This window comes from Ursus americanus, chromosome 34 (assembly GCF_024610735.1).
Source record: "Ursus americanus isolate L20-20 chromosome 34, mUrsAme1.1.p, whole genome shotgun sequence".
In the NCBI taxonomy this organism is placed as follows: Eukaryota; Metazoa; Chordata; class Mammalia; order Carnivora; family Ursidae; genus Ursus; species Ursus americanus.
This window is the reverse complement of record NC_142160.1, coordinates 23,914,130-23,927,741: the sequence shown is the minus strand read 5'-3', so window position 1 is coordinate 23,927,741 and position 13,612 is coordinate 23,914,130. Positions and strand designations below refer to the sequence as shown.

General features: G+C 44.0%; 1 protein-coding gene across 3 annotated transcripts in view; it reads right to left on the bottom strand.

Annotated features, from left to right (window-relative positions):
- The window catches only part of NTRK2 (neurotrophic receptor tyrosine kinase 2), a 130,198-nt gene that overhangs the window by 94,316 nt on the left and 22,270 nt on the right, over positions 1-13,612 (bottom strand). For all 3 annotated transcript variants that reach the window (XM_045780844.2, XM_045780845.2, XM_045780846.2), the window contains 3 exons: positions 7,002-7,076; positions 6,816-6,887; positions 1,940-2,008 (listed from right to left, as the gene is read on the bottom strand). In XM_045780844.2, the coding sequence (XP_045636800.1) occupies positions 1,940-2,008; positions 6,816-6,887; positions 7,002-7,076 (216 nt within the window). The remainder of the gene's footprint in view (positions 1-1,939; positions 2,009-6,815; positions 6,888-7,001; positions 7,077-13,612) is intronic.

Below are 13,612 nucleotides of genomic sequence, written 5' to 3'. Positions count from 1 at the left end.
GTCTGCAAAGAGAAAGCCACCCGTCAGCCAAGCTGCCTGGACCCCCGTGGCCTGTGACTGGTAACGGAGGAAGTAGTCAAGAGGAAAATAAAAACCACAAGAAAAAAAAAATCTTTAAATGCTTATTTATAATACTCAGTGGCCTATTTAAGATGAATTCCATTTATGGTAATGAGCCTTTAAATGAGGCCATTTACAATCGTTACATAGGCTCTGCCTGGCATTAACCACAATACTTAAGATTTCCTTGAGGACAGGACCTGGGCTTTGCAACATCATTTACTCCTGTGGTTTTCTGGTTGGGTTCGAAGAATCTCAGGGATCCCTGGAGACTCTTCCAGGATTCTCTTTGGGGAAAATGTGGTCATGGCAGCCTCGTTTAATTTGCGTCTGCTTGATCGCCTCCAAGTATCCTTCCAACACCGAAACAGAATGCGATGCTACTGTATACAGACTATAAGCAGAAGAGATCCACAGTGCTTCCACCCCAACGAATGCAAGCGGTTTCCTGGCCTTCTAAGTACATGAAAAAGTAAATCTCTCAAAAAGAAGGCACGACTGAACGCACAGAAGGGATAAAGAAGCGGAGGCTCTTCGGCTGTAACTACAGCAATGAGCACACCACACCGGCAGACCGCTGGCTCCTCTCTTCAGTTCATGGGCAAACCCCTGCCCCAATGATTGCGACAGCACCCGGCACGCCTCGCTTGGGCTTCTAGCTCTCCGCTAGACAGCAGGATCCTGAAACACAGACAGTGTCCTCCTTACGTCCCCACGGCCCGGTGCATGAGGCTGATTCGCAACCGGGCACACCATCACCATTGGCTGAGGGACTTGAATAAATCTGCTGTCGGGAGAACACGGAGGCCTGTGGATCTGGAGTCAGAACTCTGATTCCTGACCCGTCAAGAAAATGTTCCGCCATGGTGCTCCAAAGGTTCACACTGGGCATCTCTCGCTCTGTGTCATATCTTCCTTAAATTTTACATGTCCGCTCCTGGGGTGGAAAGCTTACCACTTCGAGCCCGGGGAGCTTAGCGTATGGTCCAAAATACTGCCCATCGCCGACACTCGGCACCGGGCGACCCTCGTTACAACCTCCTGACTCGTCTCTCTGCCGATGGCATCTTCTCATCTGCACGTTTTCCTCGTGAGCAGGGGTGGACCCCTCCCACTCAGGCGCTATATACAGTGTGAGCAAAAGCTACAGCCCGGTATTCAAAGGCCTTGTCCATCTGGGCCTCCCGCTGACACACAGAGCCTCTTGGGGTTCTTCGGGCAACTTACCCGTAGGAACGTCAACAGTTTCTATTTGCTTCATGGTGCTAGTGCAAGAACTGAGCACACCTGAAAACACTGGCTATTAGTCATGAACACCTGGCCATCTTTTTCCTATCATTTTGCAGCAAAGGAAATTAGAGCATAAGGATAAATGCTGAGTGCAGTGGCAGACCTAGAAGGAAATCTCACAAGGATGGGCAGGGAGGGAGAAGGACGACCTCTCCTCCAACGATCACCAAGCACCAACGGGCAGCCAGGAGTTCTGTCCATGGCTATTTCCTCCTTGACTGGCTCTGCTTTCCACTAGGGTCTGGACATCACAGGGACCACACTGATGCTATGAGACATGTCGCCCTTATAACACAAAGCACCCCCCCCATCCTTTTCTGCTTTCCCTCCTTTAGAAAACAAATCTTTACATAAAAACAACACTTGAACTCATCCTAAATGATACCTCACTGTTGAGATTTCTGAGTTTTGGTTACTGAATCATATTTTTATGAACGAATAAAAAACCAAGTGGCCAAAACCTGAGAAATCATTTTTTAAGAATTTTGATATAAAAATAGATCTGCACATCACTCATTAAAAAAAAATACTTAATTACTCTTTCCTCTGAAACTGTTTCCCCAAATGCCATACAATAATCATTACTTACAGCTCAGACAAATCAAGGTGACGAAAATGTTTCCTAGACAAGCTCGTCAGTTTATTTCGGGTAAAATTGCTGAAAGAAACCAAAAACATTAAAGGTGAATTAAGAATGTGACATCTCAAGAAGAAAGTATGCAAATAGAGATTTTTTTTCTAAATATAATTTTATTTGATCATGGTTCATGCTTTCCTTCGACCGTAATCTCTTTCTTCCATCTGGAATGACAACTTAGTTTTTCCTGCCTCTCCTGTAATTCTTGTTCATAGGGGAAGGGGAGGGGTGGGCATAATTTGCAAAATATCTATTTTTAATCTCTTGCTTACCCAAGAGTTCATTTTTCATATGCTGATTCAGACCCAAATTATATACCTCCTAGAGATCTCTGACCTCCAAACAATAATAGGAAGAATTAATTTAATCTAATTTAAATCATAAAACTCACTAGAGAAAAAGACACTTTGAAAGTAAACAGCATTATGAATATTTTGAAATTACATGACACATAAAACTCTGAATATAAACTGAATTTAACACATCCTTATAGGAAAAAATACACACAGTGATGGACAACTCTGCTGGCATTTTTTATATATGACTTCTAAGTAACCAGATAATTCCATGATGGGGACAAGAACAACAAAATATCAGAAAACAAGGAATATGTCAGATTTCATCTGAAACTATTCTAACAACATATCATTTTAAGATCTGGACCAACCAGTGGCTTTGGGGCACCTGGGCAGCTCAGCCAGTTAAGCAGCTGCTTTCGGCTCAGGCCATGATCTCAGGGTCCTGGGATCGAGTCCTGCTTTGAGCTCCCTGCTCAGCTGGGTGTCTGCTTCTCCTTCTCCCTCTGCCCCTCCCCCTGCTCATGCTCTCTCTCTCTGTCAAGGAAATAAAATCTTCAAAAAAAAAAAAAAAAGACGTGGACCAACCAGATGGTGAAAAGCCAATGAAACCAAGTCATCTTTGAGATTAAAAAAATACTGACGAATCTGCTGACGTGTTGCAAATACTTAGTTTTACTCAGTGGGCAGGAGATTCCGTGTCTGATGAGTTGGAAAATTCAGAGTCGTAATCCCAGCAGCCGACTTGTTCCGTGAACGTGTTTACTGGTTGAATTTGTTCAAAATGTGTCCAGGGCTTGGGCCTCCAGACATGTGTTTAATAACTAGCAGGAATGTAAAACAAACATCAACTTCGACCAAAACAGCCGAGCCCTCAACAAACTGCAATGAGCCTCTCAGGATCTGTTTCCTGCCGGCGAAAGCACGTGCTGGGCGGAGAGGGAAGGACCGGACACCTGAGGGTGACAGGAGTCCCAGCTCCTTCCCCGAGGCTAGTCTGCTGTGTCGGCCCAACAGAGTCATGGGTTGCTCCGGCAGCCCGCTATGGCTGACCCGTCACCCTTGGAGAGGGGTCCAGCCCGGGGGCCAATGCATGAGCCGAGGCTGGTCACGTGATGAATACAGAGTCTGTTGCTCCGGCCCCTGATTCGAGAGTGTGTGTCCTCACCCCGCCTCCTTCTGTATGGAGCGCTCCACTCACCCAAACCCCTACCTACACAAGGGCTCCCTCTTCCTTCCATGCTTACTTCCTCTGTCTACACTGAGCGTAAAGTGCTCACCCACTTGAAAAAATAATCCACCGGGAAGTTGTAAAATGTGCCCACATACGTCTTTTCTCTTTTCTTTGGGAACGTGAATTAAGGATGAGTTTCACTGGAGTATCACACATGGGAAAGTCAGTCCGCCTGTGTTCTCCAGGCATCTTCAGAAAGCCCACCCTCTGAAGGAAACGCACACAAAACCACGACTCTTCCTCCCGAGAAGAACCAGGAGACAGGGTGCGAAAAAAGCGGACACTCCGGTCAAGGTCTCGGTCAGCGACGAAGCCCCAGGCCGGCACCTGCAGCAGCTGGCCCTGTCGGGCTGCCAGCCGCACAGCCCAGAGTGGGGTCACACGCCAAAGAACAAGATGAGTGTTATGCACCATACTTATTATCGGGGCCAAAAGCCAAAAAAGAGGAGGAGGGGAGGAAGAAAAATCAACAACCGCCTTACTGTTTGATGACAGAACTTTGCAAAGGAACTAATTAGCACCTCTGCAAAGCCCCTGGAAAATACAACACTGGCTTTTCTCACAACCCCCGGGTTCTCAGATGCCAGGGAGGAATTAAAGGCACCAAGAAATAAACTCAGTGACCAGTCACCATGTGATACTGAGTATGCCCAGGGCACAGAGAGGGGCGGTGAGGCTGGATCCGATCTGAATCTCCCTAAAACCCCAAGTGAAATAGATTGCTCTTGTGCACATTGTTACACTGCTGGGGAGACGCAGAGATAATCAGAATACCCCTGCAATAAAGACAAACAGCTTCTAATGCACATTCTTTGTCTGCTCCCTGGTATCCACAGTGTTAATATCCGAGGTAACTGCAGAAAATGAGGACAAACAAGCCAGTGCCCGAGGCCCCCGTCTCTAGCAGAGGTTGGGACTCAGGTCTGCAAAGGCAGGCACCTGATTTGCTCCCTCCTCCCTCCCTGCCATTCTCAAAGCCAACCACTTAATTCAATTTAATTCTGGTGATTCGGAGCCTCTCTCATCCATGAACACTGTATATGAAGCTTACTGGCATTACTGAGTGCCTGAATACTGTCTAACTTCATTCTGTCTTAATATTTGATCATGCCTACAAATGTCAATAGAGTTTTTGCAGCTTGACCAAGGACTTGGCTTCCCGGCTACTGCCTTTTAAAGAAACTATATAAGATATGTCCATCTCTTTGGTTTTCCACTCTCAAATGACACCTCTTTGGGAGACAGGGATAGATAGTTGGTTTTATGTAAGGTGTTTACAGCACATAGAACGCCATTAAAATTATTCTACCATATATCACCCTGAAAAGATACACCAGGTGCCTTTGGTTTTCCTACAAATGGCATGCAACAGGCAGGAAGGGAAAGTATTAAGAGGTAGAGTAAGCCCTCTTATGAATAAGCCCCCTTATAAATAAGTAGGTTTATTACTAAAACTACAATTAACCACAGCCCACTGTACAAATCACATCATTAGGGGAAGTGATGGGGTAAAACAGCCAATAAAATGGGATCGGGAGAGTAATTCAGGTATAATGTTAGCTGTAATGAAAATACCAGAACATAACCACTGAGGTCATTAATTACATTTAAGTGATGGCTTTAGAGCATTTTGACTTTTTTTTCTCTCCGACTCCTCTCTTGTTTATGGCCCTCAAGACCTACGCAGACATCAGATTTGTGCAGGCAAACCAAACATAGAAATTATGCCAAAAAAGCATTTAAATGAAATGTGTTCATCAAGTTCCGTGGAGTTTTATCACATTTTTGCTGAATGCTTTGTATCTTAATTCTACAGACATTATTTTTAAGTAGACTTCGTCATTAACAACACCTAAATAAAATACAAAGTCGCAAAACTGGCTTTAGGAAATTAAGATTTTTTTCATAAAATCAACAAATCTCTGTAGATTGTCCAGGCGACCTGCTCCCAGAGAGTGATTTCTTTTATAACTGGCATGGAAATCAGCAGGGGAGCTGTTCTCCCCACGTAAAGAAAGAGTATAAATATTATAAGAAGGGCCAGTTCTCTAATTATACGGATGGCATAGATTTTATTTCCCGTGCTCTTATTGTAAGAGCTCGGCCAGGGTGGGCCCTGGAGTCATAACTCTGTCCCTTTCCATCTGTGGACCTGAGCTTCCTCGGTCTGATTTTATGTCCATGAAATGGGAACTAAAAAGATCTTCCCTACCAATTGCCAGAAAATTCCAGTGCGATAAGGTGGGGGAGGGTCCTACAGGTAAACTGTAGACGAGGAGACACAAAAACATCGTTACAGAGAATTTGCAAAGCGCCAAAAGGCCAGCGAATCCGGGCAACATGACTCCGCAGGGCATGGGGCACCCCAGTCTGAGCTGAGGGGCAGGTGATCCTCTGTTGAATGAGGAAACCTCTCGGTGGTGGGGCACCTGGGTGGCTCAGTTGTTAAGCATCTGCCTTCGGCTCAGGTCATGATCCCAGGGTCCTGGGATCGAGCCCCGCGTCAGGCTCCCTGCTCAGCGGGAAGCCTGCTTCTCCCTCTCCCACTCCCCCTGCTTGTATCCTCTCTCTCGCTGTCTCTCTCCCTGTCAAATAAATAAACAAAATCTTTACAAAAAAAAAAAAAAGAAACCTCTTGGGAAGGCCATACCTTGTGGACGACGGGCCATCATCTGACAGGACCTAGCAGTAAACACCCGGAGAGGTCCCACTGGCCATATTTCCAGCTGACTTCAGCTGACAAAGAATCAACATGACTTCGGTGCAAACACTTGCTATTTTATAACCGTTGGAACCTTTGGTGGGTCCCATGATTGATTTTTCTCCACTTTTATCAATCATGACAGACAGCTTTGAAAAAATGAACTTTCCAAAAGAGAATCTACGGGGGCAGGGGGAAGCGTTGGTAATTTTTAGTTCCCTAAAAAGGCCAAGGCCAAGTCAGTTTCTTTCAATTCCACTAGTTTGATGTCTTCCAGGGAACATGTCATGATTCCAAGGAAAAGAATCAAGGACCGTGTACCAGGACAGAGTTTTCACATCAGACTCTGCTGTTGGCCTATGGCTCCGTCCAAGATGGAAATGGCCCAGAAATCCATGAAAGGGAATACACAGGCTGTTCTAAGTACCCCTCTGAAGCTATTCAGAAATCAAAGCTAACACTTCTAAGCTATTGTCACATCTGTGCTAACTTTAAAAAAAAAGAAAAGAGATTGAGTCTTGGAAAAGAAGGAAAAGAGAAGGGGAAAATATTGAATACATTGGGTCCCAGGAAGCAAAAGAATCAACCTTTACTTACATGTGCTGTAAGTTGCTGTTTTTCAGAAATGCTTTATGAGCCACAAATTTTAATCCAGAATCCACGATTGTCCTAAGAAAACACATAATTGCACGTACATTAGAATGAACTGGTGAATGCTCGCTTGACTGTAACAGAGCATAAGAAAAAGTTCTGAGATAAGGTACGCCAGTCCTGAGTACTTACAGATTTTTCAGTCCTGCATAAGCTTCAACGTCATCTTCGTTGATGATTTCCAACCTTTTCTGATTGGCAATGTAGCTGCAAAAAGCGCAGAGAGTGAAAACCAGTCACTCAAAAGGCAGACAGTACATGAAAGGAACGGGTAACTTCCATCCTACCTCGCCAGGGCGGCGAGCACTCCCCACCCACCCAAGCCCCACCTATTTTCTTAAAATACAGAAGAAGGAGGAAAACTGAATGTGACTGAGAAGAAACCATGATTGAGCAGGTTTCAAGGTCAATGACAGGTTTACCAGTTTCATTTTTTCTTAATCCTGCATAACTTCCAACTAACAAATTCAGTCTACCTCACCTTTTCAAAGTATCCCCTGTGTACAGAGGGGAAAATAACCTGGAAATGCATCAGCTACCTCTCAAAAGTGTTTCCTCCTTACGGTGACGGCCACAGGGATGGGGCATCATCACATGCAAGACAGATCACATCTTTCCCCACACGCCAGGACAACCAGTCCGTCCTTTTTACCTCCTGAAACACTGAAGCCAATTCTCCTCCCCTTTCTCTCCCTCCTCCACTCCCTTCCTTACTCCCCACTCCCTCTTTTCCTGGCCAGGATCTCCTTTTTCTGCCTCCGTCAGCCCTACTAGCAATATCTCCTTTCAGGAACCACATTCACAAAGCCCATGTGGTCCTAGTACACTCTCTGTAGGAACCCTCCACTTCCCCATCCGCCAGACCCTCAAATACAGGAGGAAAGTGGTGACTGGCAGGACAGAGAATTCCATCCCCTTGGCCATGATCATTGGCTTAGAGATGTTCATGTGGCCTCAACCAGACCAATGAAAATTTTCCCTGAAATTGAATAGATAATGCTGGGACAGACAGAGACTCTTTCCCTGGGATCCTAGTTGAAAGATTATATAGGCCCAGGGCCTCCATGAGAAATTCTTCTGCCACAGAGAAAGAGATTGTCTAACAATGAAGTCAGCACACAGAAGGAAAAAGAGATATGAGATATAATAAGAGAGAGGACCTGAAAAATGCCACTTGAGCCTTCGGATCCAGATATCTCTGAGGTTAGATGTCACTAACGGAAGTTTGATCTGAATTTCTGTCACTTCCAACCAATAAAATCCCTAGTAATACAAACACAAAGCTATTAAACCTACCACCACGGAATTTCCTTGTGCTACAGTTATTCGGCTAGCTGTCTATTCATTTTTCTTAGGTCATAACCTCTTTGAAGACAGCTGGAGCCTGTTCTATAATTCTTAATACACACCACAGCATCTAGCAAAGTACCTTGCACGAGGTAGGTATTCAAAGGATACAGCGTAGATAGATGGGTGGGAGGGTGGGTGGATGGATGGACGGACACATGCATGGCTGGGCAGCAACTGGAGTTCCAAAGGCACTACAAGAAGTTGTGTCAGGATGGGTCTTCCCCTTTCTTTTTCAAAAAAAAATTAAGATATGTAACAAATTCCAATTAAGACACTGAAAACAAATACGTAGCCCTGCTCTTACCGCCATGAGTTAAAATGAAAAACAGTAACCAATGGGGGAGAAGATATCGCATCAGTAGCTATATCCATAGCATCCCTTCTTCTACACGATCCAGGAAAGGAGAAACAGATGTCAAGATATATGGTAAGAGTTGGGGCGCCCATTTCTAGAAAATAAATTTTAGAAATAAAGTAAAATAAGGAAATGCTCTGAGAGCAAAACCACCCAAAGGAAATAATTTTCAAAGGATCCACATAAACATTGTTCTCTGTTTCATAAAAAAGCAACCTCCAAGATAGAAGGAGGCATCTTCTGCTGAAAGATCTTGGTTCTCCCTGATATCCAGGGCCTGGCACTTAATAGTGCCCTGCTCTCCTTCTATAAGACTGGAAGGAAACACTTTTAAGACTCTAACTTAATGCTCAATTTTCAACATTAAGATTATTTTATGAAATATTTCTAAATCATCACACTTTTGATTAAATTATTCCACTAACATTTTCAAAAGAGACTATAGTGACCTCCCTCTTCTAAATTATCTCCCAATAACAACTTCATTCCAGAGACCCCCTAAATATTAATGCCTTTTTCATGTAATTGGCAGCAAGCAAAGGGCAGATAGCATGGGCAAGGTTTCCTTTGCAGTCATAGCCAGGACTTCCAGAGAAGCCTGTTCTTGCCTTATACCTGTGCTATCGTGGTGTTTGTCGCTGTTCCGAAATCACTTAAGAGTTTTTCAGCTCTCTTGGTGAGATCATCACTGTATCCTCCATGCTTATGGCAGGGACCTGATATCAACAGGTACTTAATCAACATCTGTGGCATAAAGCATTTATCTTTAACTTTTCTTTTAGTTATTGATGGCCTTTGTTTTTTTATTTCATTTTTCATCAGATTTTTAATTGATAAACTCCCCCAGTTGTAGTCAATAAAATACAATGAGCTAACATAATTAGAATGGAGGACATAGAAGAAAAAAAAAGGGGGAGAGATATCAACAGAGCCAGGAATTAGGTTCAAAATAAATATGCTTGTTAGTAAAGGGTCAACAAGTTTAATTCTAAGCTTTCCAGTCACCGACACCCTAGAAAAAAAGGAAAAGGAGATAAATTTCATCGGTAGTACACTGGCAATGTTCACGAGATGAAAATATGTCAGATGTTAAGCAAAGCGTAACAGTTCTTGGATCTAAGATCAGACAGGAGATTTTGCTGAAAACCATCAAAGGAACCATGTGAAATTACGAAAAATGGTCACTAGAGAATACTTTCCCAATGTGGAGGCAAGAATGACCTGGATAAATCATGAATGTTTCTCCTAGTCAAAATGGAAAAACCAACAGAAGAGATTAATTAAAAAGCGGGTAAGTGCCCTCCAGATGCCAAGAACTGCCCTTCATAAGTTACCATCAGCAGACATACCCACAATGTAGCTGCTGGCTATAAACTGCCCATCGATTCTCCCCCCACCCCCAAGAAACTTCCCTGAGCTACAATGAAGTGAGGAATCACAGGGTAAGGATGGAAACCAGTACAGGTAATAACAGACGATTCACAGAAGGAAACCTCAGTGACCAAGAAACAGATGAAAAACTGCTCACCCCACAAGAAATCTGAAGTGCAAATTAAAACAAGAACATACCACTCCTCTCCCACTAGATGGATAACATGTTTAAAGTCTGACAATATAAAGCATCTCCAAGGATGTGGGGGATTTCTCTTATATTGTTGGAGGGACTGTAAATTGGTACAATCACCTTGAGGAGCAGTTTATCCTGGAAAACGACACATCAGCACACTTCACAACCCAGTAATCCCATTTCCGGGTATTTACCTGAAATTCTTACACATGCACACACGAGACATATACAAGAACATTCACTGTAATACAGTCAGAATTCGAAGTCAGAAACAACCCAAGTGTCCATCGATTAAGAAATAGAGGGGGTGCCTGGCTGGCTCAGTTGGAAGAGCATGCAACTCTTGATCTCAGCGTCGTGAGTTCAAGCCCCTCCATGGGTGTAGATTCGTTAAATAAATAAACATATCTTAAAAAAAAAAAAAAAAGAAAAAGAAAACAACCAGAGGGGAGGTGGGAGGAGGATGAGGGAAATAGGTGATGGGGATGAAGGAGTTCACCTGTCCTGATAAGCATGGGTGAGGTATGGAAATGTTCAACCACTATGTTGTACACTTGAAATTAATATTACGCTGTATGTTAACTATACAGGAATTAGTGGTTTTTTTTAATTGTAAAAAGAAACAGAAAAATATAAGGTTTAAAGTTGAATTGAACCGGATCTTTGTATTTGAGTAGGAAGAGATCTTCGCAATAAGTGAGAAGGCTATATAAACAAAATTGCATGCTGATATGTACATATGATACATAACAATTTATGTGAACTTTAAAAAACACACAGAAAACAACACCGCATAAAGCTCACAGTCAAGGATATTTGTAAAACATAAAAAGAAGACTGTAGGAAGGCCACCTGGGGAAAGAAGGATGGGTCTGGGGTAAAGAAACTTTAACTATTTATCTTATTAAACTAGAAAACTATTTCTCTTATTAAAAGAGAAAAAACTTGTAACAAAAAAAAAGACAAAACACTAGCATGGCAGTTCCGAATGTGAGTACATGAAGTAATTTTATGTTGCTGTGTTTTTTCTAAATTTTTAAACTTTGGAAGAAAAAAGAAAGAAGTAGGGGAGAGAAGAAGGAAGGAAGGGAGGGAGGGAGAGAGGAATGGAAAAAAGAGAGAAAGTCGCAGAAGCGATGTGACTGCAGGGAGGCTGGACCACAGGGCTTCGGGGTTAGGGGGTCACATACCCCTGGGCTCAAGTTCTTGGTTCCCTGGACCACCGAAAAGACAGTCTGAAAGCCTTCTGCTCCGGGCCCCAGAGCCCTGGACCCCGGAGCCCTGGACAGGATCCAGCAGATTAAGGAGCATGTTGGGCTGCCCCCTACTGGTGATTTCCACGTGCCTCCTCCGCAGGATATTGGCAACACCGGGCCTGGAGCCGTCAGCTGCAGACTGCCAACCCAGGGTTAGGGAGGAGAGAGAAAGTGGAGGCCAGGGCACACAGCAGGAAGATGCACCCCCAGGCCAGGCTTCTCCATCACTCCGGTCAAAGTGTCGCGAAACTCTGAGGGCTCTTGACTGAGTCAAACTCGGCTTAACAAAGCACATCTCCAAGAAGGGTTTTGTTCCCCTCGAAGCGGTGGGAAAGCTCAGCCTTTTGGCACAAGCTTTCCTCAGGAGCTTTCTCCCCATGACCCCTAACTCCACTGACCTATGCCCAGGGTTCTGGAAAGCTTAGGCCCCAGGTGTTTTAAGGCACAAGACTTCCGCCCAGAGCCCATGTCCCAGCACCTGTCTGATAAGGAATCTCGTGGGAAATTCAGGAGCGCTTTGGTTCTTCACAGAAAACTAAGCGTCCGCCGCCCTAATCTGCAGACCCTGCCTCCATTCTCTTTTAGGCAAGTCAGCAGCCTTCAAACGGTGACACACAGACATAGTGGGTTTGGATTTCTTTACTTTAGTAATCCTGAAGAATTTCTCCATTTACTTCCTCGGCCTCCCAGCCCCTGTGGCCCACCCCTCCATCAGTGATCTGTCTAGAATCACTGTGGCCTCCCACCCTCTTGTTTTGCCCAAATATGCCTTCCTTCTTTCTCGACTCACATACAGGACCACATATTATGAGGGCTGTTTTAATTGTTGCTTTTCGCTTTTGCTACATCCCAGAATCACTGCCTATTGCCCTAAAAGCTGAATGACATATTCAAGGGGGTTTTCAATGAATTCCCCCAAATCTATTCTGAGACTCTACATTACCTAGAATACTGATTGATTTGGGGGCAACACCAAAAAGACTTTTTTCCAATCAGAACATTTTTACTCCATCAGTTGGCAATCTTTTTTCTTTTTTAAGCACTTATTATACTTCTTAACTTTGTACTTAAGAATTAGAGAGAATGAGGGGCGCCTGGGTGGCTCAGTTGATTAAGCGTCTGCCTTCGGCTCAGGTCATGATCTCAGGGTCCTGGGATCAAGTCCCACATCAGGCTCCCTGCTCAGCAGGGAGTCTGCTTCTCCCTCTCACGTTCCCTCTATGCTCTCCCTCTCAATCTCTCTCAAATAAATAAATAAAATCTTTAAAAAAAAGAATTAAGGGGAATGAAGTTTCTCTCTTTGTACCCACAACTGGATTTTTCTCTTAACCTACCTGACCCCAACTGAGCTATTAAACTCCTCAGAGGGAAGGGTCTTACTCATCTCACTGCATCTCTGCTTCCTACACAGAGCTGATGTTCTCGGGATGTCGTTCACTTAAAACAATCAGGTCCACAGGTTCTCCCCTTGGGAGTGTTTATTATCCCATCGGAAACACCAGACATAAACACACGTGTGATAACAGGAAACAATCATGTAGAAAACAAAGAAACAAAGTAAAGACAGTAACAGAGGAACACAGAGAGCCATTTCGGAAGCAAGATTAGTCCAATCTAGAAGCAAATTTAGACTGCGAGCATACAACATATTCAAACCAACTAATTTTTTTAATGATAAAAACTATCGCCCTCAGAAGATGAGCATCGATTTGCCACTGACCCCCTCAGGCTCGAGAATGTTGAGACTAGAAACGGCCTCCAAGAGTCTTCAGATCCAGTGGTTCTTGACCTTGAAAGGAGGAGATGCCCTCTGAGGGACAGTGCTCACTCCACAGCATTTGATGAACAGATAAGAGAAGTGTCCAAGCAGCAGTACAAGCATGCTGAGAGGACACAGCGGAAGGAATTACAACATGTGATTGGGCAGGTCAGCAGAGGCCCAAATGGAGGTCAGGGCGTGCGGAGTGACCAGAAAGTCGAAAGGTAGAGAACATGAACATAAGCAAAGTCCATACTGTTTGCCATTTTGTTCTGTATTGTCCCCAAAGCTTCTCCAGTCTCAACTTGACATCCAGGATCTTCACTAAGACATTTTCTGGAAGGTAAAGAATTTCCTCTCCTTACACTTAACAAAAAGCCTATGGGTGGCTTTTTGGGAAAGAAGAGAGAAGAGGTAATTTTAGGGAAAATTCACAGAAGCATTTCTAAATTACAG